The sequence below is a fragment of the Drosophila teissieri genome, chromosome 2R, assembly GCF_016746235.2.
Source record: "Drosophila teissieri strain GT53w chromosome 2R, Prin_Dtei_1.1, whole genome shotgun sequence".
NCBI lineage: Eukaryota > Metazoa > Arthropoda > Insecta > Diptera > Drosophilidae > Drosophila > Drosophila teissieri.
In genome coordinates this window covers 20068856-20091102 of record NC_053030.1, presented here as the reverse complement: position 1 = coordinate 20091102, position 22247 = coordinate 20068856, and the positions used below count along the sequence as shown (strand labels likewise).

Here is a 22247-nt window from a genome sequence, read left to right as displayed (position 1 = left end):
GGTATAAAAACCCGACTTAGAAAGCATGTTTAAGTCGGATTATTAACCAATAACTTGTTACAGATAACTTGCTTACTTGCTTACAAATAACTAAATTTGTTTTCAGTGTCTTTGTTTTAGTGTTCAAATAAAAGGCGTCACTGCACAGTGGCTCACAGAGGGAATGGATTTGGAAGGACAAATAGAAAGGTAATGAAAATGGAATGGTAAGTACAGTGGCTGCTCCTTTTACAATAATAAATTAATTAAATATACTTGAATAACAATAATGGGACTAAACATGTGAAGAAACTTTTTTATTACTAATGACAAAACATTTCAGTATTTTAAGATTTTATAAGCCATTTTTGTCATTTAGCTGCCACCGTGCTTGTCCACACATTTTGTATGTCTATTCCGGTTTCACGAATCGAAATAAAAAACCATTTTGTTCACATATTTCATTTGATTTATACCAAAACAGCACGCTTTATGTTCCTTTTATTTGTTTGTTGTTTTCGTTATTGTTGTTCTGTCTGTGTCGAAAAAAATCACATCTCGTGCGGCTCGTTTATTTTTCATTCCTGTTCAAATTATATTGTCGGCCAACAAAAGCAAGCCCGTTTGGCATACTCGTTGATTTCAGTTTCAGTCCTGTTTTGTTTGACTGACAGCGACACCAGCCACATACCAGCACAAACCAGCAGACCCATCCCCAGGTCCCCAGCATTCGACCCAAGGGAACCCATCCAACCATTCCGCCATCCCACCAATCCGAGCATCCAAACATCCGAACATCCAAGTATCCAAGTATCCGAGCATCAACATTAACGCGCTCCGTTGCCGCTCACCCATAATCCTTTCAATTTTTAAATCATTTTTTATCCCGACCTTTCTTGTTTGCCTTTTTTTTTTTCTTTGCGACCCTTTTATGCAGTCGTTTGTGCCACGACCCTTGCCGCAAATATTTATGAAATGAATACGCTCGCATTCCCGGCGCTACTCTGATTGATGCCCACTGATGATGGCCAATGAGGAGCAGGAGACATGGGTCCGCTGGACAGGCGGATGGCTGGATGGGTGGATGGGATGATGGCTGGGCCATTCGAAATCACTTTGCAGCTGAACCAATCGACCGGCATCGTCTAACGACAATGACATGTTTATCCAGGCGGCATTCCAAGCCGATCATTTACACCTTTGCATCCCCCCAATTCGCAATTTCATCAATTACAGCATTTAATCAACTCGTTAAGCCAGCTCCAATGAGCACAAGCCCTCCGTGCGCCACCTGTCGATAACCCAAAGGGTAACAGGACACTGAGCGAAATAATTGTTGTTGAAAAATATGTAAAAATACGTTTATTAATCAAGCTAGATATGAAGAGTTAGTTATCTGTTTATCTATACCTATCTCTCGGTTTTGTTGAATAGTTTTTGAGCTTAAGCTTAGATTTGTAAGCAAACTTATAGATTAAAATGAAAAATAAATATTTAAAAAAAATTTCCATAAATTCTGGATAAAATGTATTTTGCAATATTACTTTGTTATTTACGAATGGCCTGAAAGAAGTAATACTATACTTAGCTTGCAAAATGAAAGATTGAGAGTAATCAAATATATAATATTAAGGTACATATAAATGTTGAAGCTGCTTGAGAATACATGGGATTTTCTCTCACTGCAGCTGCCTGCGGAGAAGTGTGGGCGTTTTGGGGCGTTCTGCGAGTCGGTGAGGTAATTACGAAAATGAAATCAGTCCGAGGTAAGCTGCATAATGCAGGCGCCCAAGGGCGGTGGTCCTGCAAAATTGAATGACCAGTTGATCGGCCTTGGGGGGGTGGTGTTGTTGGTGATGGTGATGTGGGTGATGGTGGTGATGGTGGTGGTGTTGGTGGTGATGGTGGTGGTGATGGTGGTGGTGGTGGTGGTACTCATGCTGGATGTGGAAATTGTGATGGGCTGCCTCAGGGGCGTGGCCAGGCAATTGTTTGCCGACCCCCTTCCGTGGTATAGCTGGCCACATGTCCTGCTCCTGGAATACGGCCGAAAAGTTTCGGGCACATTCTGTGTTTGACAAAATTTGATTGCATATTCGGTTGCTCTGTCGATGTTCCCATGGGGAGGAAGTTCGATGTGCGTAATTAGGTTGCAATGGCATTTGCTGGAATAAATGAGGAAATGGTATTTCGTTGGGCCAAGGTAAACTACGTAAGAGCATGTTATTGCATATTATTTTTTTCTTTAATGCACATGAAATAGTAGACCTTTGCAATTATTGTAGGGTTTATGATATTGAGTATTTGAGCATTTACATTGCATTGCATACAGAAAAATGTTGAAGGATTATCAACAATTGGTAGTACAAGGAATTAAACAAATATTTATTATTTTACAATTTAATAATGGAAATAATGGAATTTTTTTACCATCCGATCGCTATATTATGGGAAAAGTCATGATGCAAAGCCACTTTCACTCGGTGTGCTTATATAAAAAATCATTCAAATAAAGGAATGAAAAGGCCAACGGAAAATGTGCATGTGCAACTGTGCGTATGCGCAATGTGCCGTCGGCAAGCGAAACGAACAAACGAACGAAATGAATGTAATTATTAAAAATTGAGTCCTTATCGGTTGCACACTTGAAAAATTCAATTAAATTCTTCAAACCTCGAAAACGAAATTAATCAAAGTTGCTGCAAAAAAATAAAAGAAAAACATTCATATTACACACAAAGGGAGTGGCAAAAATCTATCAAGTGTTTGATTCCCTTCATGCTCCACTTGATATTTTTGCGCACCAAATTCGTTCTAGCCAAAACTCAATTTCCGCTGAATTAAATCAAAGACTAGAAGGACGAAGAGTTTTTGTGCGCGATAAAAGAATCGTTTGCCGGTAACAACGGTCTGGGCAAATAAAAATCAAATTTAAAGCATTGAGAAACCCCTCAGAAAACCGTGAGTTTCTACCTCAAAAAACAGGCCGAAAAAGTCGGTTAGGGATTGGATTGTTTGCCCCTCACCACCCTCACCACCTTCCCCCAAACACACAACACTCACATACAACTAAATGTCGCAATTTTACGAGTCAATATAAAGGTGCCTGGGGAGTCATTTACAGGCGCACAGCGGTTTGCCTTCGCTCGGTTTTCTTTGGCAATAAAACATCTCACAAAGGACACGGGTCACAGGACGCAGGCTACAGGACACGCGGAAAGCGGTTCGTGGAAATGCCTTTGCCGCAAGGAAAAACGAGAAAAACACGTGTTCGAAAGGCATGGTACCGGGTAAAGCCAAATATGATGGCAATTTTTATGCCTTTTTGTTGAAATATTTCCACCAATGAGGCATAAAACAGAAGCCAAAACGGAACTTTCCTCGGGACCCCCAGAAATGATTTACGATCCAGTCTTGAGTTTACGACAAATTTACGAGAACATTGCAATTTGGCTATTATTAATTTAGTACACTGAAGCAGCCAGGACACGAAGAACAATGCCTTAAGCTCCTGTTTTTCACTTTTTAAAGGAGATTTTGAAAACAGAAAATCGGTGACACTTTAGCATAATGGTTATTTCGGTTTTTTTATGCGTTATTTTTTAATAAATAATGTTCTATATCAGTCATTGGGATTAAGGTATTTTAATTACAATAAATAAATCAATAAATTAAGATGACACATACATTTACCATTCCATTGATGTAGAACTAAAACGTGGGGTGCATATAAGTAAATATTACAAAGAAGATTCGGAAGGATAAACTTTACAGATAGAACTTGCCACCGGCATATCCCAATTCGACGAGCCAGTAGCGGATCAAAATCGAAAACCACTTCATTGAGAAGAAATGAATGTGATCCCTTAATTGCAGCACTACTTATACAGCTATAACTCCTTAACTCCTAAAACTCCTCCTTTGCTTTTGTTCCGGAAGCCAAAAGGCAGAAGAGGCACTACCAAAGGTGGATAGGCTTGGGATCTACCAAAAAAACCAGTTCGGTTTACAGATTGGCAGGGTTTTTCAGAAGTCATCAATCACCAAAAACTTCCCAAAATGCGTGGCTTATCACTTCAAGCGTGGCTTTCCCATCCGATGGTCGGCTTTATAAGTGCGGCCCCACTAACCGAAATCATCAGTTCATCCCAATCGAATCAATCCAGAATCAATATGAAATTCTTCTCCGTCGTCACCGTATTCGTACTCGGTCTGCTGGCTGTGGCCAACGGTGAGTAAAACTATTTCAAATTTAGTTTATAATTATAATTATTAAACTAATGAATTGTTTGTCAGCTGTTCCACTGCCCGAACCAGGAACCGTTAACGTCGGCAGAAACTGCAATAATTGCGAAATCATAAACGTTGACCAGAAACAGAATAGATGTTACAATACGTATGATGGGCGTACCGTTTGTTATAGGTTGTGAAGTCACACACACATTTATAATGCCAAACAAATAAATACATAAAAAGAGAGGAATTTAGTTTCTTTCGCACTAGAAAAGAAAACAAGACGAGTTTTATTTGTGTGTAGCTACCAACTAATGCATTTAAATTTCTTAAGAAAAATAAGGAACAGGACTGCGATAAGCTGTTAAAAATGTTATTCCTCACAATATGCATAGATAATAGATTTCATTTTTGTCATGGGCTCGCAATCAATGCTCTCATCTTCTATTGCTCGCACATGAGTCACTAGATTATACTAGATTATACTAGATTATACTAGATACAAACGTTTTTAACAAATTTTTAGATCTTACTAGTATATACATATATATTTCCTCGCCTTTTCCTTCGCACTTCCAAAAGCTATGTAACGGGTATCACCTAGTCGGGGCACCCGACTATAGCATTCTCTCTTGTGTTATCTCTAAACTATAGGTTAATAAGATTAGAAGCCAAAGATAATGATTTTTAAGCTGCAGGTCGCCGGAATGAAGCGCCCAGAGCTCCTGGATAAGCGTTAGACCGTTCCCTGGCCCAGCCTGCCTGGCGGAATCACATTTCCGGCTGTGAAGTAATGAAATAATAAGGGAAGTATTCCCATTTGCTTTGTACTGGAAGCCCGAAGAGTCACAACCAAGGGTAGATAGTGGTTATTTCTTTTTATTTTATGCGCACAAGTTAATACTTATAATTTTATTTCACCTATATATAGGAACGTTCCTTGATAAAATAGACAAGTCTCCTTCCGTGTATACTAGGCAGCCATGGCAGTCTCCGTTAAAGTTAATGTTGCCAGTTGATACGGTAGTTACTGTAACAATTGCTAAAATAAAAGTATATATTACAGAGGAGATTCGAAAGGATAAAGTTTAAGGACAGAACTTACGGATATTTTTCCATTGCCCTGTCTTACAATCCCAAACAAGTTCGTATCTCACGGGACTTCGTAGGTCCCATGTTGCTAAAATGAAATTATATATTACAAAGGAGATTCGGAAGAGTAAAGTTTACAGATAGAACGTACCAGCATATCCGAATTCGACGAGGAAAGTGAACGCCAGTAGGGGAACCAAAATCGAAAACCACTTCATCGCAGCGACAATTGAGAAGAATCAATGAATGTGATCCCTCAATCGCAGCACTATTTATTTAAAAAGCTTTCCAGAAGTCAGCAATCACCAAAAACTTTCCCAAATGCGTGGCTTATCACTGAATTCGCGTGGCTTTTTGATTCGACGCACGTCTATTTAAGCAGTGGATTTGGACAAATTTGAAATAAATACATAAAAAGAGAGGAATTCACTTTCTTTCGCAATATATATTTATATTTAAATTTCTTAAGAAAAATAAGGAACAGGACTGCGATAAGCTGTTAAAAATGTTATTCCTCACAATATGCATAGATAATAGATTTCATTTTTGTCATGGGCTAGCAATCAATGCTCTCATCTTCTATTGCTCGCACATGAGTCACTAGATTATACTAGATTATACTAAATACTAACGTTTTTAACAAATTGTTAGATCTTAGTATATACATATATATTTCCTCGCCTTTTCCTTCGCACTTCCAAAAGCTATGTAACGGGTATCACCTAGTCGGGGCACCCGACTATAGCATTCTCTCTTGTGTTATCTCTAAACTATAGGTTAATAAGATTAGAAGCCAAAGATAATGATTTTTAAGCTGCAGGTCGCCGGAATGGAGCGCCCAGAGCTCCTGGATAAGCGTTAGACCGTTCCCTGGCCCAGCATGCCTGGCGGAATCACATTTCCGGCTGTGAAGTAATGAAATAATAAGGGAAGTATTCCCATTTGCTTTGTACTAGAAGCCAGAAGAGTTACAACCAAGGGTAGATAGTGGTTATTTCTTTTTATTTTATGCGCACAAGTTAATACTTATAATTTTATTTCACCTATATATAGGAACGTTCCTTAATAAAATAGACAAGTTTCCTTCCGTGTATACTAGGCAGCCATGGCAGTCTCCGTTAACGTTAATGTTGTCAGTCGATAAGGTTAATTGGGTAAAAGTTGCTAAAATAAAAGTATATATTACAGAGGAGATTCGAAAGGATTAAGTTTAAGGATAGAACTTACGGACATAAATCCATTGGCGTGCCTCTCTATTCCAATAAAGTTCGTTTCTCATGTTACCAGGTATGTTGCTAAAATGAAATTATATATTACAAAGGAGATTCGGAAGAGTAAAGTTTACAGATAGAACGTACCAGCATATCCGAATTCGACGAGGAAAGTAAACGCCAGTAGGGGAACCAAAATCGAAAACCACTTCATCGCAGCGACAATTGATTCTAATGAATGTGATCCCTCAATCGCAGCACTATTTATTTATAAAGCTGTACCATCATATCTCGGCAGTGAAAAACACGGGAGTAACAGATAATGCCCAAGAATATTTATAAATCATTGGGCTTTCCACAAGTCAGCAATCACCAAAAACTTTCCCAAATGCGTGGCTTATCACTGAATTCGCATGGCTTTTTGATTCGACGCACGTCTTTTTAAGCAGTGGATTTGGACAAATTTGACATCAGTTGAATCCAATCGATTGCTCAGTACACTCCAAAATCCAAAACCGGAGAAACCAATCCAGAATCAATATGAAATTCTTCTCAGTCGTCACCGTCTTCGTACTCGGTCTGCTGGCTGTGGCCAACGGTGAGTAAAACTATTTCAAATTTAGTTTATAATTATAATTATTAAACTAATGAATTGTTTGTCAGCTGTTCCACTGCCCGAACCAGGAACCGTTAACGTCGGCAGAAACTGCAATAATTGCGAAATCATAAACGTTGACCAGAAACAGAAAATATGTTACAAAACGTATAATGGGCTTACCATTTGTTATAGGTTGTGAAGTCACACACACATTTATAATGCCAAACAAATAAATACATAAAAAGAGAGGAATTTAATTTCTTTCGCACTAGAAAAGAAAACAAGACGAGTTTTATTTGTGTGTAGCTACCAACTAATGCATTTAAATTTCTTAAGAAAAATAAGGAACAGGACTGCGATAAGCTATCTATATGCATAGATAATAGATTTCATTTTTGTCATGGGCTCGCAATCAATGCTCTCATCTTCTATTGCTCGCACATGAGTCACTAGATTATACTAGATTATACTAGATTATACTAGATACTAACGTTTTTAACAAATTTTTAGATCTTACTAGTATATACATATATATTTCCTCGCCAAAAACTGTCAATGTTGAAATTTCTCCTTCGCACTTCCAAAAGCTATGTAACGGGTATCACCTAGTCGGGGCACCCGACTATAGCATTCTCTCTTGTGTTATCTCTAAACTATAGGTTAATAAGATTAGAAGCCAAAGATAATGATTTTTAAGCTGCAGGTCGCCGGAATGGAGCGCCCAGAGCTCCTGGATAAGCGTTAGACCGTTCCCTGGCCCAGCCTGCCTGGCGGAATCACATTTCCGGCTGTGAAGTAATGAAATAATAAGGGAAGTATTCCCATTTGCTTTGTACTAGAAGCCAGAAGAGTCACAACCAAGGGTAGATAGTGGTTATTTCTTTTTATTTTATGCGCACAAGTTAATACTTATAATTTTATTTCACCTATATATAGGAACGTTCCTTGATAAAATAGACAAGTCTCCTTCCGTGTATACTAGGCAGCCATGGCAGTCTCCGTTAAAGTTAATGTTGCCAGTTGATACGGTAGTTACTGTAACAATTGCTAAAATAAAAGTATATATTACAGAGGAGATTCGAAAGGATAAAGTTTAAGGACAGAACTTACGGATATTTTTCCATTGCCCTGTCTTACAATCCCAAACAAGTTCGTATCTCACGGGACTTCGTAGGTCCCATGTTGCTAAAATGAAATTATATATTACAAAGGAGATTCGGAAGAGTAAAGTTTACAGATAGAACGTACCAGCATATCCGAATTCGACGAGGAAAGTGAACGCCAGTAGGGGAACCAAAATCGAAAACCACTTCATCGCAGCGACAATTGAGAAGAATCAATGAATGTGATCCCTCAATCGCAGCACTATTTATTTAAAAAGCTTTCCAGAAGTCAGCAATCACCAAAAACTTTCCCAAATGCGTGGCTTATCACTGAATTCGCGTGGCTTTTTGATTCGACGCACGTCTATTTAAGCAGTGGATTTGGACAAATTTGAAATAAATACATAAAAAGAGTGGAATTCACTTTCTTTCGCAATATATATTTATATTTAAATTTCTTAAGAAAAATAAGGAACAGGACTGCGATAAGCTGTTAAAAATGTTATTCCTCACAATATGCATAGATAATAGATTTCATTTTTGTCATGGGCTAGCAATCAATGCTCTCATCTTCTATTGCTCGCACATGAGTCACTAGATTATACTAGATTATACTAAATACTAACGTTTTTAACAAATTGTTAGATCTTAGTATATACATATATATTTCCTCGCCTTTTCCTTCGCACTTCCAAAAGCTATGTAACGGGTATCACCTAGTCGGGGCACCCGACTATAGCATTCTCTCTTGTGTTATCTCTAAACTATAGGTTAATAAGATTAGAAGCCAAAGATAATGATTTTTAAGCTGCAGGTCGCCGGAATGGAGCGCCCAGAGCTCCTGGATAAGCGTTAGACCGTTCCCTGGCCCAGCATGCCTGGCGGAATCACATTTCCGGCTGTGAAGTAATGAAATAATAAGGGAAGTATTCCCATTTGCTTTGTACTAGAAGCCAGAAGAGTTACAACCAAGGGTAGATAGTGGTTATTTCTTTTTATTTTATGCGCACAAGTTAATACTTATAATTTTATTTCACCTATATATAGGAACGTTCCTTAATAAAATAGACAAGTTTCCTTCCGTGTATACTAGGCAGCCATGGCAGTCTCCGTTAACGTTAATGTTGTCAGTCGATAAGGTTAATTGGGTAAAAGTTTCTAAAATAAAAGTATATATTACAGAGGAGATTCGAAAGGATTAAGTTTAAGGATAGAACTTACGGACATAAATCCATTGGCGTGCCTCTCTATTCCAATAAAGTTCGTTTCTCATGTTACCAGGTATGTTGCTAAAATGAAATTATATATTACAAAGGAGATTCGGAAGAGTAAAGTTTACAGATAGAACGTACCAGCATATCCGAATTCGACGAGGAAAGTAAACGCCAGTAGGGGAACCAAAATCGAAAACCACTTCATCGCAGCGACAATTGATTCTAATGAATGTGATCCCTCAATCGCAGCACTATTTATTTATAAAGCTGTACCATCATATCTCGGCAATGAAAAACACGGGAGTAACAGATAATGTCCAAGAATATTTATAAATCATTGGGCTTTCCACAAGTCAGCAATCACCAAAAACTTTCCCAAATGCGTGGCTTATCACTGAATTCGCATGGCTTTTTGATTCGACGCACGTCTTTTTAAGCAGTGGATTTGGACAAATTTGACATCAGTTGAATCCAATCGATTGCTCAGTACACTCCAAAATCCAAAACCGGAGAAACCAATCCAGAATCAATATGAAATTCTTCTCAGTCGTCACCGTCTTCGTACTCGGTCTGCTGGCTGTGGCCAACGGTGAGTAAAACTATTTCAAATTTAGTTTATAATTAAAATTATTAAACTAATGAATTGTTTGTCAGCTGTTCCACTGCCCGAACCAGGAGACGTAACCATCGTCGGAAACTGCAATAATTGCGAAATCATAAACGTTGACCAGAAACAGAAAATATGTTACAAAACGTATAATGGGCTTACCATTTGTTATAGGTTGTGAAGTCACACACACATTTATAATGCCAAACAAATAAATACATAAAAAGAGAGGAATTTAGTTTCTTTCGCACTAGAAAAGAAAACAAGACGAGTTTTATTTGTGTGTAGCTACCAATTAATGCATTTAAATTTCTTAGGAAAAATGTGGGACAGGATTGCGATAAGCTGTTAAAAATGTTATTCCTCATAATATGCATAGTTAATAGATTTCATTATTGTCTCTCAATCAATGCTCTCATCTCCTACTGCACTTGAGTCACTCCGATTCTCCGATTTTACTATCGACTATATATAATCTGATTCCGTAGATCGAGAGCATCAGTTGTAGATTATCGTTGGACCGGTGTGCTTATAAAACCGGATCTATTTATTGAAAATCAATATGAGATTCTTTACAGTCGTCACCATATTTGTGCTTGGTGCCCTGGCCTTAGCCGAAGGTGTGTAGAATCTCAAAGATGAATTAGTTGATCCTGTGAATAAATAATCATCTTATTTTGAAGCTGTTCCGCTGTCACCCGGTCCAGGAAATGTTATCATCAATGGCGATTGTGTAAACTGCAATGTTCGCGGTGACATATAGAGAATTGTAGTCAAATAAACCCTAGAATGTAAAATGCCTTTTTTCATTTGTAATAAAATAGAAACAAATTCTAAGCATTCTACGACATAACATATGGATGTATATAATTTGCCAAAATATATAGTACTTCTTACTATTTCCATATGTAATTTATTGATTTCATCCACGAATATTACATCCGACGCAATCGCTGTTGCGCACCAGGGTTCCGCCGGGATAGCCTCTGGCATCGATGGTGGTTATGCCAGATCCTGGCCAGCCTCCTACTCCGCCCCCGCCTAAGCCAGATCCGCCCAAATCGATGTACTGACCACCGCGCAACTGGCGTTTGGCGCCTGCCAATGTACTGACTCCCTCCAGAAGATTGATGCAGTTCATCATCGTCATCCAATGATGGACGACCGTGGGATGGAGGTGATTTGGAGCTGGGCTTGGCTGTGGGCCTACCTCTACTTCCTTTTCCAGTTGTAGGCGGTGGGTAGTTTAGTATTAATTTAGTAATTTGAAACTTAAACGAGCCGAGTTTTTGGTGGCGCGCGCTGTGCAGCCATTGCAGTTTCCATGATATATAATGTTGCCATTTTTAATGGTAATCTTGTGAATTTTGCCTTAAATAATAGCAAATATTACAACGGAGATTCGGAAGAATAAAGTTTGGAGATAGAACTTACGGGCATATCCAAATTCGACGAGGGAAATGAGCGCCAGTAGCAGAACCAAAATCGAAAACCACTTCATGGCTGCAACAATTGAAAAGAAACAATGAATGTGATCCCTCAACTGCAACGCTATTTATACAACTGCATCTTCATATCTCGGCGGTGAATAACACGGGAGTAATAGAAAATGCCCTAGAATATTTATATACCTTTGGGTTTTCCAAAAGCCCCCCCCATCCCACTCAACTGAGCGTTTGGCTCGGTTGAAGTGCAGCTCAAAAGCTTCTGCTAACCAGCTTCGCCATTTAATTAGAATATATACTTAGTTATAATTGTGATGAGAGCAGCGAAAAAAACAAAAGTGATGTGGGGGAAAATATTTTAAATATTTACTGCACATTATTTTCAAGCTGTGTAATAATCATATTTGAAATAGAGCTCTATTACTGGACAAACCATACCAACCATTTCTGACCGTTTCTTTTCGAAATCTTTTATGTAATTTGTGCAACTAATTTAAACACAATTTGATTTGATTTTATTTGAACGGAAGAGAAATTTTAGTGCAGGTTAGTATTCAATTATTGTCTAATATCGCAAATATTAATAAACTTTTATGGAAGTAAGCTTATTATGTAAGCTTGAATATTGCGAAAACAAAATGTGTATGCCAAACAATACATAATGCTTTCATATAAATAAATGCATATGCAAAAATTAAATTAAACACAAGAGAGAATGCTATAGTCGAGTGTCCCGACTATCTGATACCCGTTACAAAGCTTTTGGAAGTGCGAAGAAGAAATTTCAACATTGACAATTTTTGGCGAAGAAATATATATATACTAGTAAGATCTATGAATTTGTTCAAAACGTTAATATTGATCGCTTCAAAAGCGGCAGAGAGTCAGAATTAAAGATAATAGGATAGAATCTATTATAGTCAGAACATACTACTCTGTAGGGATCATGCAACTCATAGTAAGATCTACATTTTACATTTGTGGGCGTTCCTGAGATCTCGATGTTCAAACGGCCGGACAGGCAGACGGACATGGCCAGATCGACTCGGGTACTGATCCTGATCAAGAATATATATACTCTATATGGGGGGAACGTTTCCTTCTGTCTGTTACATACTTTTCAACGAATCTAGTATACCCTTTTACTCTACGAGTAACGGGTATAATTATTAATAAAATTGCATCATATATTCAAAAGGCGTGCTAAGTAATAAGAACGAAAAGTCAGCTATAAAATCAAATTTCTCATAGTTTTTAATGGATCTCTAAGCAAAACTCAAACAAAATTCCTAAAATACTCCAACAAGATACCGTACGAAGTGCTATAAGTTTACCAACAAAAGGATAGCCTTTGAGAATTTATTAAAGAGTTGTAAGTAATGCCAGCATTAATTAATTAATTAAAAATGCGAGGTATTTTATTAATGCTCTATACACGGCATAATTGGATTAATTCCCGCCCCCGTTGATGCTGCAGCCCACGCAATCCTTATTGTGAAGGTAAGTGCCACTAGGCAGGCGACCACTAAAGCCATCCGGATACTGGGTGCCACCGCCTCGTCCGCGGCCAGCTGCATGGATTGAATGGATCGAAGCGCCCAGAGCTCCTGGATGAGCGTCGGGGGAATTGATATAGACTGTTCCCTGGCCCGGCCTGCCCGTCCTGTAGGATTGGCCACCGACCACCACTTTTTCCGCCACCGGCAGACTGCAATCCTGGCATACTCCGCCGATAATCACACGTCCGGCTGCGGAGTAATGAACTGATAAGGCAAATTGTGGCAGTGAGAGGGGTCCATCTGATTCTTACCGTGGGCCTGGGAAGCCAGGACAACGACAATTGCAAGGAACACAATCAGGCACCTCATTCTCAGTCTGCGTGCAAGACGAATCTGCTCGAAAAATATAAAATCCAAAAGCTTTTATGTATTGTTTTGTTCTGAAAGCCAGAAGGCAGAGGAGGGTCAACCGAGGGTAGATAGGTGCGGGATTCGCCCCGTAACCAGTTCAATTTACAGATAACTCTTGGCAGGGTTTTTCAGAAGTCCCCAATCACCAAAGCTCGTACTTTGTTATTTGCTAGCTAGAAATAAAACGAAAGCTTATGGTCATATGGAGTATACAAAAACCGGAACACACCTGATACACACGTAAATTTATCTCGATAGCATTGACTATTCATTTTTTATGTGGAATTTGCATTTGCGTAGCTTTCCGATCCGACGGTCGACTATATAAGCCCGGTTCCCACTATCCAAAATCATCAGTTTATCTCAATCGAAACAATCCAGAATCAATATGAAATTCTTCTCCGTCGTCGCCGTCTTCGTACTCGGTCTGCTGGCTGTGGCCAACGGTGAGTAAAACTATTTCAAATTTAGTTTATAATTATAATTATTTATCTAATGAATTGTTTTTCTCAGCTGTTCCACTGTCGCCCGATCCAGGAAACGTGATCATCAACGGCGACTGCAAGTACTGCAATGTGCGCGGTGGAAAGTAGGAAGATTCTTGTCCAAGGATCGAGACCATTTATCCTGAAGTCACACATAGAATTTATAATGCCAAACAAACAAATACATAAAAAGAGAGGAATTTACTACGTTTTACACAAGAAAAGAAAACAAGTCGAGTTTTATTTGTGTGTAGCTACCAACTAATGCATTTAAATTTCTTAGGAAAAATGTGGAACAGGACAGCGATAAGCTTTTAAAAATGTTATTCCTTATAATGTGCATAGTTAACAGATTTCATTTGTCTCTTAATCAATGCTCTCATCTCCTACTGCACTTGAGTCACTCCGATTCTCCGATTTTACTATCGACTATATATAATCTGATTCCGTAGATCGAGAGCATCAGTTGTAGACTATCGTTGGACCGGTGTGCAGCTTATAAAACCGGATCTATTTATTGAAAATCAATATGAGATTCTTTACAGTCGTCACCATATTTGTGCTTGGTGCCCTGGCTTTAGCCAAAGGTGTGTAGAATCTGAAAGATGAATTAGTTGATCCTGTGAATAAATAATCATCTTATTTTGAAGCTGTTCCGCTGTCACCCGATCCAGGAAATGTTATCATCAATGGCGATTGTGTAAACTGCAATGTTCGCGGTGGCAAATAGAGAATTGTAGTTAAATAAACCCTAGAATGTAAAATGCCTTTTTCCATTTGTAATAAAATAGAAACAAATTCTAAGCATCCTACGACATAACATATGGATGTATATAATTTGCCAAAATATATAGTACTTCTTGTTATTTCAATAATTTATTGATTTCATCCACGAATATTACATCCGACGCAATCGCTGTTGCGCACCAGGGTTCCGCCGGGATAGCCTCTGGCATCGATGGTGGTTATGCCAGATCCTGGCCAGCCTCCTCCTCCGCCTCCTCCTCCGCCTCCTCCTCCGCCTAAGCCAGATCCACCCAAATCGATGTACTGACCACCGCGCGACTGGCGTTTGGAACGCCTGCCAATGTACTGACTTCCTCCAGAAGATTGATGCAGTGACCAGCCGCCGGCGAGATCATCATCATCGTCATCCCATGATGAGCGACCGCGGGATGGAGGTGATTTGGAGCTGGGCTTGGCTGTCGTCCTACCTCTGCTTCCTTTTCCAGTTGTGGGTTTGTGGGTGGTGGTGGTAGTAGTTGGATCATGAGAGCAGTTTACGCACTTGCCGTTGATGGTTACCTTGCCAGCTGGAAGAAAAAATGGTTAGTTTTCAAGGTGAAACCTTTTGGCCTTCAAACCGACCGTGGACAAAGGCCAACGTGGCCAAGAACAATAGCGCCAATAACGTCAGGCTCTTCATTATGCGGCTCTCTAAGCTGATTGATCACCGTCGCCCTCTTATATAGCCGTCCCGATTAGCTCAGATCTGTAATCTATATGTAATGTATACAAGTTTAAAACCGATCTGACTTAAAACAAAGCTGAACTATTGACTGTTGCCTGAGTAGAGATTAAGTAGAACTATAAATTATCACATTTTTTCGAATCAATAAAGTCGACTACCTGTCAATAAAATTTACAGAGCCGCTGATGCAATTTTATTTCAATTATTTACCTAAATTTAAATAGTTTCTGCCTATATGTTTATTAGATTTTAGTTCCTAATAAGTGTCACTTAAGTTTAAATTTTTTTTAAACATTACAAAGAGTTCTTATTTAATCTCATCAACAACATCTATTGAATATTTACAAGGAGATATGAATAGCTTTAACTAAATTGACATGCAAAAAGTTTACTATTTAAATTTCAAGCATTTTTATTACATAGAAATAAATTTAAAATGAACTCGTTCTTTAATTTAAGTGTATACCTGTTAATTTAATTTGCAGCACGTGCAAACTTTGTATTCAAAATGTTATAAGCCGGTTTTAATTTCTCTGAGCGCACATTTCTATATCGAAATATATGCAAAATAATGTTGTTGCCATTGTTTGTTTTAGTTTTAGCAATTTCCAGTTGCATGTGGCTAAGATTGAGGTAAATAACAACAAGTTTATTCAATTATTCAGTTCTTTGGAAGGTAAATATTGAACTGCAACTATATGAATACTTCCAAGAACTCTAATGGTTTTCTCTTGAACTACCAGCTAGTTGGCACAACAACACACACCTTTATGCATCCCATAAGCGGACTGGAATTTCCAGATATAAATACGCAAAACAAACTGCAATTAAACGCTCAACCTTTTGTGTTTTCCCAAGCGCCTGCGATTCAATGGGGCTTATCAAAAGCCGCCGTACACCCAGTGCACACTTGTTGCACCAAGATGCGAGGCTGAGCTATAAAAGATCAGGCAAAAGTAGCCAAGAGCATCAGTTGAATGCAATCAATTGCCTGCGCACCTGCCATCGAAAACCACAACAAACAGCCCAGCATCAATATGAAGTTCTTCTCCGTCGTCACCGTTTTCGTGTTCGGTCTGCTGGCTGTGGCCAACGGTTAGTATTGCTATATTTAACTGCTATTTAATTGCATAATTAATTATTCATTTTCCTCCTCAGCTGTTCCCCTGTCGCCGGATCCAGGCAATGTGGTGATCAACGGCGACTGCAAGTACTGCAATGTGCACGGTGGAAAGTAGGAAAGTGCTCGCCAAAAACTCGAAGAAGGGCCTAAACTTACCTCAAATCCAAAACACCATATTTATACTATCACTCTTGTACTAAAATGAATACTAGTAGTAAAACACATTGCCAGTTACAAATAAAATGATGGAAAAGCAAAACTATTTTCGTATTTTAAATATCTGCTTAAGGGAAATGTTTACTATCAAATAAAAGCTATATACAGCTGCGAAAAATTAAATAGCAGCACTTGCCCAGTAAAACTTTGAAAAAGTCTCCTACCTACAATTTAGGGCTTAAAAGGAGCTGAAATACCTTTTTAGAAAGGTTAAATAATTCACTTTTTAAGAAAATGAAAAAGAACTACAATTGTTTTATTTATTCTTATCTTAAATAAGGAACTTTGTTAAGAACGACAAAATTAGGCGTAAAATAAAATAACAGCACTTCATGAAAAATGCTTACATTTTCAATTTTAAACTTGATAGTAAAAAATTCACTATGCTTGTATTCAATTTGTAAAATATTTCTTTTTTCAGCAAAAAAAACTTAGAGGATGCACCAATAAAATTATTAAAAAATTATCTTTAAATGATGCAAACATCTGAATAGTACTTCGCCTTTTAGATCAAACTTCATAGCAAATTACTCATACGCACTGTTGCACTGCAGGTTGATAACCTAATCTTAACTTATTTGCACCGCTATTATTATTATAAAATATTTTGTTACAAACATATTTTGTAAGTAAACTAAAGTAAACGAATAAAACTATATTCTTATATACTTATACTTGTTTCCTACCTACAGTCTGAAAATAAATAGTTAACTATATCACCATTATTAGATGGGCACTTTAGCTTAACATGCTTTTATTTAATAAAATCGTAATAAATTACCATTGCTTATTTAAATAAGAAACAAAACATAAGCATATGATAAGCATTGTAGATATATTTATTTGAATAATGATAAGCTTTTTTCTGGAATTTCACTTGGATTTATTGGGAGTTGCTTGAAGCCAGACTATGGCCAAGTACCTTGATTACCCATTTGCGCACAAAACGTGCTAATACACTGGGTGCTAATCTGGCAGTTTATTGATTCGGCGGAATTGAACGCATAAAAACGGGTCTCAATACTGGGAAAAACGAATAGCAGGGGCGCCAAGCCAAATGGAATCAGGTTTGCAGTCTGGCCACCGCACGTGAATAGAATCGCGCTCTGGACCAGCTCGGAGTTCCCTTTCCCAATCGCGCAACCCCGGGGCTATCAGCTTGCACTTGTTTACGCTCAATTTCATTGAGAACGTTGCACCGCTAAACTTGGGGATTTTACGTTTGAGGCTGATGACTGCAGCTTGGGCTTGGACTTGGGCTTGGGCTTGGGCTTGGGCTTGGGGAGAATCCCAATCTCGGCCAGAGTTTTCCAGGTGTCGCTGCCAACAACAGGTTGATAAGACAGCTCAGTGCGACTGGGCGGCACTGGGACATGGAGCTATATAAGCCGTGCAGCTCAACCCTTTCATCATCAGTTGTTAGCTGCATATCCTCTGGAGTCAAGCTCAGAAACCAACCACAAAACCACCAACATGAAATTCCTATCAGTTGCCTTTGTTCTGGGTCTGGTCGCACTGGCCAGCGGTGAGTAATCCCAACTATTCACAAGCCAAATATGTTATTTAATTATGATTTCAATTATATTTTCACCACAGCCAATCCCCTGACTCCTGGCAATGTCATCATCAACGGCGACTGCCGCGTCTGCAATGTGAGGGCCTAAGGGCAGCAAAGAGGCTCCATGGAGCTGAAGAATGATGCCACTTGAAGTTCACGCACAGTCACATATTATTAAGTCGAAAATGTAATAGAAATTCCAAAAACCAATTGACCAAATTACAAATATTCAAACAAAACAACATTCTATTTTTATGGGAGAATATTATTGATTTCTATAGAAATCAAAGGGCAGCCGAGTTGGATAATCAGCCTCTTAAATAGTTTCTAGACACATAATGTGTTACAAAGTTCTAGGAAAACTTACAATGAAACCATCCATTGTAATTAAAACTTAATATTTCTTAGAGCCTTATAATTTATTTTAGAGATATGGGAAAAACACAAAGCAGTTATAAATAATTAGTCAAATTATTGGAGAATACCCTATTTTTACAGTTCAAATAAATGTCTTAAAAATGTATAATAATTTGAAATAATAATAATCATAAAATTATAATTACTGAATGTATAATTTAGCAGCTCAATCAATGCAGATTTCTAAATTCGTTTAATAAATTACAACAATTTAAGAACTAATTAAAGAGTATATGTTCCTTATCTTTCTTTAAAAGCCCTTTGTAAAATCGCACTAAACAATTATATATACATATAATAAGTTAATACTATATGCACTATGTACTAAGGCCATATAAAAAGCAGAGCACTCGCAGTTTCGCAGTCAGATTTATTTGAAATCGCGAAGGAAAAACATGAAACCCCTTCAATTCGCCGCAACTTTGATGCTGCTTTTCTGCCTGCTGTTAGCTGTAAATGGTAATTATTTTACTAAATAAATAGATTTTAGTAGATTTTTAGCTAAACATTTTCTAATTGCAGCTACGCCGGGAAAGGTGTATATCAATGGAAAATGCATCGACTGTAATAGGCCCGATGACGATGCGGGAATTATAACTCCTCCAGATCATAACTCAGCGTCTTCCATGTCGTACACTTTGACATCTGGAGCGATATTCTTTGGAATTATGTATAATATATTCACCTAATTTGCCATGTTATCAAAACATCAATAAAATTTGTGAACTAAGATCTTTTAAATATTATTTTCTGGGAATTTAAGATTCATTATCTTTATCTTTTCTTATCTTTTATATTTTAGTTTCTGGGAATATAAATAAACCAAATGAGCATTTAATTTGTTTCTAAATGATAACACTAAAATTAAAATCTGCCAATTTTTTTTTAACTAAGAGGCTTTTAATATTTAGGTCAGTTTTTGATTTATATTTTGATTTGAGTGCACAACCGTTTTGGGTTTCCTATGCGAGACACATTTACATTAATCTATTTATATACATACATATATACATATATTAGACTGATTGATGTCATTATCGCTACATTTTGTTTTGCTATATTTATAATATGTATCGTCTTATCAAGGGAAACATTTTTATAGGGCATTTCCCGACTTGTGACGACCTTGTACTTGAACTTGTATTTGCAATAGCTTAGATACTCACTATCAGGGAAAAACCTGATATATAAATGCACCTTAAAAGGTGGCTATAAAAGAAAACCAATGAAGTGCATTTTTATCAGTTACATTCGAAACGTTGCCAACAACATGAAGTGGGTGTCCTTGATCTTTCTATTCGGTCTGCTCGCCATGGCAGTGGGTACGTATCCGTGAGTTTCATAAATATTAACCCAATTTCATAGATATTATTTGATTATTGCTATAGCTTCTCCGCTAAATCCGGGTAATGTCATTATCAATGGAGATTGCCGCCATTGTAATGTCCACGGGGGCTAAAGTGGAGTTAAATAAACTTTGTGTAAACCACACTTATGGAAAATAAAGATTGTGCATTAAATAAGGGTTTTATTTATTTTATTCGTACACAAAACTGTAAAATTGGGAACATTTGCTTGGGAGGTCTTTTAAATGCGACTACGTATCACAACGACTTGTAATTAAATACATTGCGCTATAAATTCAAAAATGAGTTACATATATTATAAACTACATTTTGTTGTTTCAGTGATTTTATTTTATATCATAATCCCACAAAAATTCGCTTGAGTTCAACACTCTAATCGCCTCGAATATTGCAAACTTTGCAGTCGCCGTTTATGATCACATTGCCAGGACTCATTGGATTGGCTAGAAGGACATAAATGAAGAAACGAGTTTAATTTGAAACAAATGTTGATTATTTCTGGAGCACATCATTGAGCACTTACCACTAGCCAAAGCCAAAAGTCCCAATAGAAAAGCGATCGAGAGCAGCTTCATATTGTGAGTGTTTTAACGATTTAGCGACTAAATCTACCTATCGATTCGAACAGGTCTCTTTTATAGCCGCGCCAGTCGTATTGATTAGTAAATTGCGCACTTTTTCAATTAATTCTTGACCTTTACAATATATAAAAATGCGTCATAACTTGATTTCTACAGCACATCCCCATCGGTTCAGTTGCATTGAATAGATCTTAGTCTGTAATTTGCAAACAGTAATTGATTCCGAAGAAATTTTGAATCTCACTTATTTGATTGTAGCACGTTTTACATACATTTGTAATCATTATAAAAGAAACTTATTCTAGCTTCAATAAAATCATTTAAATTGATTCCTATCAAGAATTTCTTAAACTAAATTTTTTTTGTTACTTGTGTATCTATGTGGCCGCCAAAGGTAAATGAACGTGTTTGTGGTCGAATTAACTTTGCAGAAGTTGATATACATACATAGGTGTGTATGTTTGATTCAGTGACTTTGCTTGTGCACTGAAAGGAAAAGCTCAAATAGCCAAAACAAAAAATTGGTTATGTTGCCAAAACGTATAATGTTTTGTTATCAAAGGTTTCATTATACCATTTTTTGTTTTCATATTTAATTAAATAGGTTTTTAATAAGTAATTAGGCAAATTATAATGGCTTCGACTGCAAAAGTTGTGCAGTACAATGAAACACATTTTTCTTAAATAACAAATCAATTATTAATTATTTACTTAATTTTAACACAGTGTTTTTCTTACAGTGTACGTGTTGTTGCACATGACTGGCAATTAAGCCAATGAAGCATTAAAAAACCACCAGTCGGGCTTCATGCAAAATGAGTTTTTTGGGTGTTTCGAGGGGCTTGAGGCGATTGTTAGGGTTTTCGGTGGGCTGGTGGTGTGGTGGGTGATGTGGCACGAAGAAAGGTGAATGCAAATGGGGCGGAGAAAGGGTTTAGGTTTAACGCAGTCAACCAGCTTCCATTCACCCAGGATTAGTGCCGCATGCGCTAAACGTTGTTGTTGTTGTTCTCGTTGTTGTTTCACACACATTTGTCAACGTAGATGGCATTACGGATAAATGAACTCCAGCCAAATGAGCGTACACATGTGCGTATACGTAATATGTGTGAAATGTGCGCCTGTATAGACGGCCAGCCGACACGTGCGCGTTAACAATTTAATTACGCGCTGCGGGCAGCGGCAGCTGCCACATGTCCCTCGAAAAAAGTTAATCATCGAGTCGAGTATTCACGAATTAAATCCAGCCTCAAGTTGCCTTTAAAGTCGGCCAAATGTTTCTGCTCGAAGGAGTCGAGTGGTGTTTAAGTGCGGCAAGTCGGAGGTCTCAAGTGGTCATGTTCATGCTCTATAAACTCAAATGAAACAGAAGTCTGCTGCAAAATTAAAAAAAAAATGAAAAAATATCAAAACATTTTTCAAAGGTCACGGTCACGGCATATAAATAATAAATCTTTGGGTTTCGCCCAATAACCCAAAAATGTTCCAAATGCTTATCTCTGAATTTGTATTTGCGTGGCGTTCCGATCCGACGCACGCCTATTTAGGAAGTGGCTTGGGACAAGATCATCAGTTGAGTCCAATCTATAGCTCAGTGCACTCCAAAATCCAAAACCGGAGAAACCAATCCAGAATAA

The 22247-nt window shown here is 37.8% G+C and overlaps 11 protein-coding genes and 3 long non-coding RNA genes across 16 annotated transcripts; 8 read left to right on the top strand and 6 right to left on the bottom strand.

Annotated features, from left to right (window-relative positions):
• Positions 1-6321: 6321 nt before the first annotated feature.
• Positions 6322-8496, bottom strand: LOC122613990. 2 transcript variants are annotated; one of them, XR_006325717.1, is made up of 3 exons: positions 8362-8496; positions 6532-6599; positions 6322-6468 (listed from the first exon to the last, which is right to left on the bottom strand). It is a non-coding gene; the product is annotated as an uncharacterized LOC122613990 (long non-coding RNA). The 2 variants fall into 2 exon arrangements; XR_006325716.1 differs by lacking the exon at positions 8362-8496 and adding an exon at positions 6663-6801.
• Positions 7000-7361, top strand: LOC122613991. The gene is made up of 2 exons (XR_006325718.1): positions 7000-7113; positions 7179-7361. It is a non-coding gene; the product is annotated as an uncharacterized LOC122613991 (long non-coding RNA).
• A 731-nt stretch (positions 8497-9227) lies between the features above and the next one.
• On the bottom strand, positions 9228-10327 carry LOC122613989. Its single transcript, XR_006325715.1, has 4 exons — positions 10200-10327; positions 9569-10127; positions 9438-9505; positions 9228-9374 (listed from the first exon to the last, which is right to left on the bottom strand). It is a non-coding gene; the product is annotated as an uncharacterized LOC122613989 (long non-coding RNA).
• Positions 9904-10890, top strand: LOC122613988 (bomanin Short 1-like). 2 transcript variants are annotated; one of them, XR_006325714.1, is made up of 3 exons: positions 9904-10019; positions 10085-10657; positions 10721-10890. XR_006325714.1 is itself a non-coding variant. In XM_043788439.1 (2 exons), the coding sequence occupies exons 1-2, from the start codon at positions 9962-9964 to the stop codon at positions 10798-10800; spliced, it is 138 nt and encodes a 45-aa protein (XP_043644374.1). In that variant the 3' UTR covers positions 10801-10890. The 2 variants fall into 2 exon arrangements, 1 of the variants encoding a protein (XP_043644374.1); XM_043788439.1 differs by lacking the exon at positions 10085-10657 and having other exon boundaries at positions 9962-10019.
• A 44-nt stretch (positions 10891-10934) lies between these two features.
• Positions 10935-11722, bottom strand: LOC122613985. The gene is made up of 3 exons (XM_043788436.1): positions 11669-11722; positions 11472-11540; positions 10935-11408 (listed from the first exon to the last, which is right to left on the bottom strand). The coding sequence occupies exons 1-3, from the start codon at positions 11694-11696 to the stop codon at positions 11290-11292; spliced, it is 216 nt and encodes a 71-aa protein (XP_043644371.1). The 5' UTR covers positions 11697-11722; the 3' UTR covers positions 10935-11289.
• Positions 11723-12818: 1096 nt separating this feature from the next.
• LOC122613984 (bomanin Bicipital 1) lies at positions 12819-13754 on the bottom strand. Its single transcript, XM_043788435.1, has 3 exons — positions 13633-13754; positions 13293-13565; positions 12819-13230 (listed from the first exon to the last, which is right to left on the bottom strand). Exons 2-3 carry the CDS (start codon positions 13348-13350, stop codon positions 12932-12934), a joined length of 357 nt encoding a protein of 118 aa, XP_043644370.1. The 5' UTR covers positions 13351-13565; positions 13633-13754; the 3' UTR covers positions 12819-12931.
• On the top strand, positions 13679-14108 carry LOC122613987 (bomanin Short 2-like). Its single transcript, XM_043788438.1, has 2 exons — positions 13679-13838; positions 13906-14108. Exons 1-2 carry the CDS (start codon positions 13781-13783, stop codon positions 13983-13985), a joined length of 138 nt encoding a protein of 45 aa, XP_043644373.1. The 5' UTR covers positions 13679-13780; the 3' UTR covers positions 13986-14108.
• A 209-nt stretch (positions 14109-14317) lies between these two features.
• On the top strand, positions 14318-14726 carry LOC122613986 (bomanin Short 1-like). Its single transcript, XM_043788437.1, has 2 exons — positions 14318-14464; positions 14528-14726. The coding sequence occupies exons 1-2, from the start codon at positions 14407-14409 to the stop codon at positions 14605-14607; spliced, it is 138 nt and encodes a 45-aa protein (XP_043644372.1). The 5' UTR covers positions 14318-14406; the 3' UTR covers positions 14608-14726.
• Positions 14727-14747: 21 nt separating this feature from the next.
• LOC122613983 (keratin, type II cytoskeletal 2 epidermal) lies at positions 14748-15385 on the bottom strand. Its single transcript, XM_043788433.1, has 2 exons — positions 15246-15385; positions 14748-15190 (listed from the first exon to the last, which is right to left on the bottom strand). Exons 1-2 carry the CDS (start codon positions 15301-15303, stop codon positions 14763-14765), a joined length of 486 nt encoding a protein of 161 aa, XP_043644368.1. The 5' UTR covers positions 15304-15385; the 3' UTR covers positions 14748-14762.
• Positions 15386-16307: 922 nt separating this feature from the next.
• LOC122614155 (bomanin Short 2) lies at positions 16308-16733 on the top strand. Its single transcript, XM_043788648.1, has 2 exons — positions 16308-16443; positions 16507-16733. The coding sequence occupies exons 1-2, from the start codon at positions 16326-16328 to the stop codon at positions 16584-16586; spliced, it is 198 nt and encodes a 65-aa protein (XP_043644583.1). The 5' UTR covers positions 16308-16325; the 3' UTR covers positions 16587-16733.
• Positions 16734-18053: 1320 nt separating this feature from the next.
• LOC122614356 (bomanin Short 3) lies at positions 18054-18484 on the top strand. The gene is made up of 2 exons (XM_043788926.1): positions 18054-18212; positions 18284-18484. The coding sequence occupies exons 1-2, from the start codon at positions 18161-18163 to the stop codon at positions 18349-18351; spliced, it is 120 nt and encodes a 39-aa protein (XP_043644861.1). The 5' UTR covers positions 18054-18160; the 3' UTR covers positions 18352-18484.
• Positions 18485-18985: 501 nt separating this feature from the next.
• Positions 18986-19392, top strand: LOC122614680 (bomanin-836). The gene is made up of 2 exons (XM_043789297.1): positions 18986-19121; positions 19185-19392. Exons 1-2 carry the CDS (start codon positions 19058-19060, stop codon positions 19349-19351), a joined length of 231 nt encoding a protein of 76 aa, XP_043645232.1. The 5' UTR covers positions 18986-19057; the 3' UTR covers positions 19352-19392.
• A 488-nt stretch (positions 19393-19880) lies between these two features.
• LOC122612565 (bomanin-065) lies at positions 19881-20182 on the top strand. The gene is made up of 2 exons (XM_043786272.1): positions 19881-19984; positions 20051-20182. The coding sequence occupies exons 1-2, from the start codon at positions 19888-19890 to the stop codon at positions 20119-20121; spliced, it is 168 nt and encodes a 55-aa protein (XP_043642207.1). The 5' UTR covers positions 19881-19887; the 3' UTR covers positions 20122-20182.
• Positions 20183-20654, bottom strand: LOC122612566 (bomanin-068). The gene is made up of 2 exons (XM_043786274.1): positions 20553-20654; positions 20183-20472 (listed from the first exon to the last, which is right to left on the bottom strand). The coding sequence occupies exons 1-2, from the start codon at positions 20602-20604 to the stop codon at positions 20402-20404; spliced, it is 123 nt and encodes a 40-aa protein (XP_043642209.1). The 5' UTR covers positions 20605-20654; the 3' UTR covers positions 20183-20401.
• Between the last annotated feature and the right edge of the window lie 1593 nt (positions 20655-22247).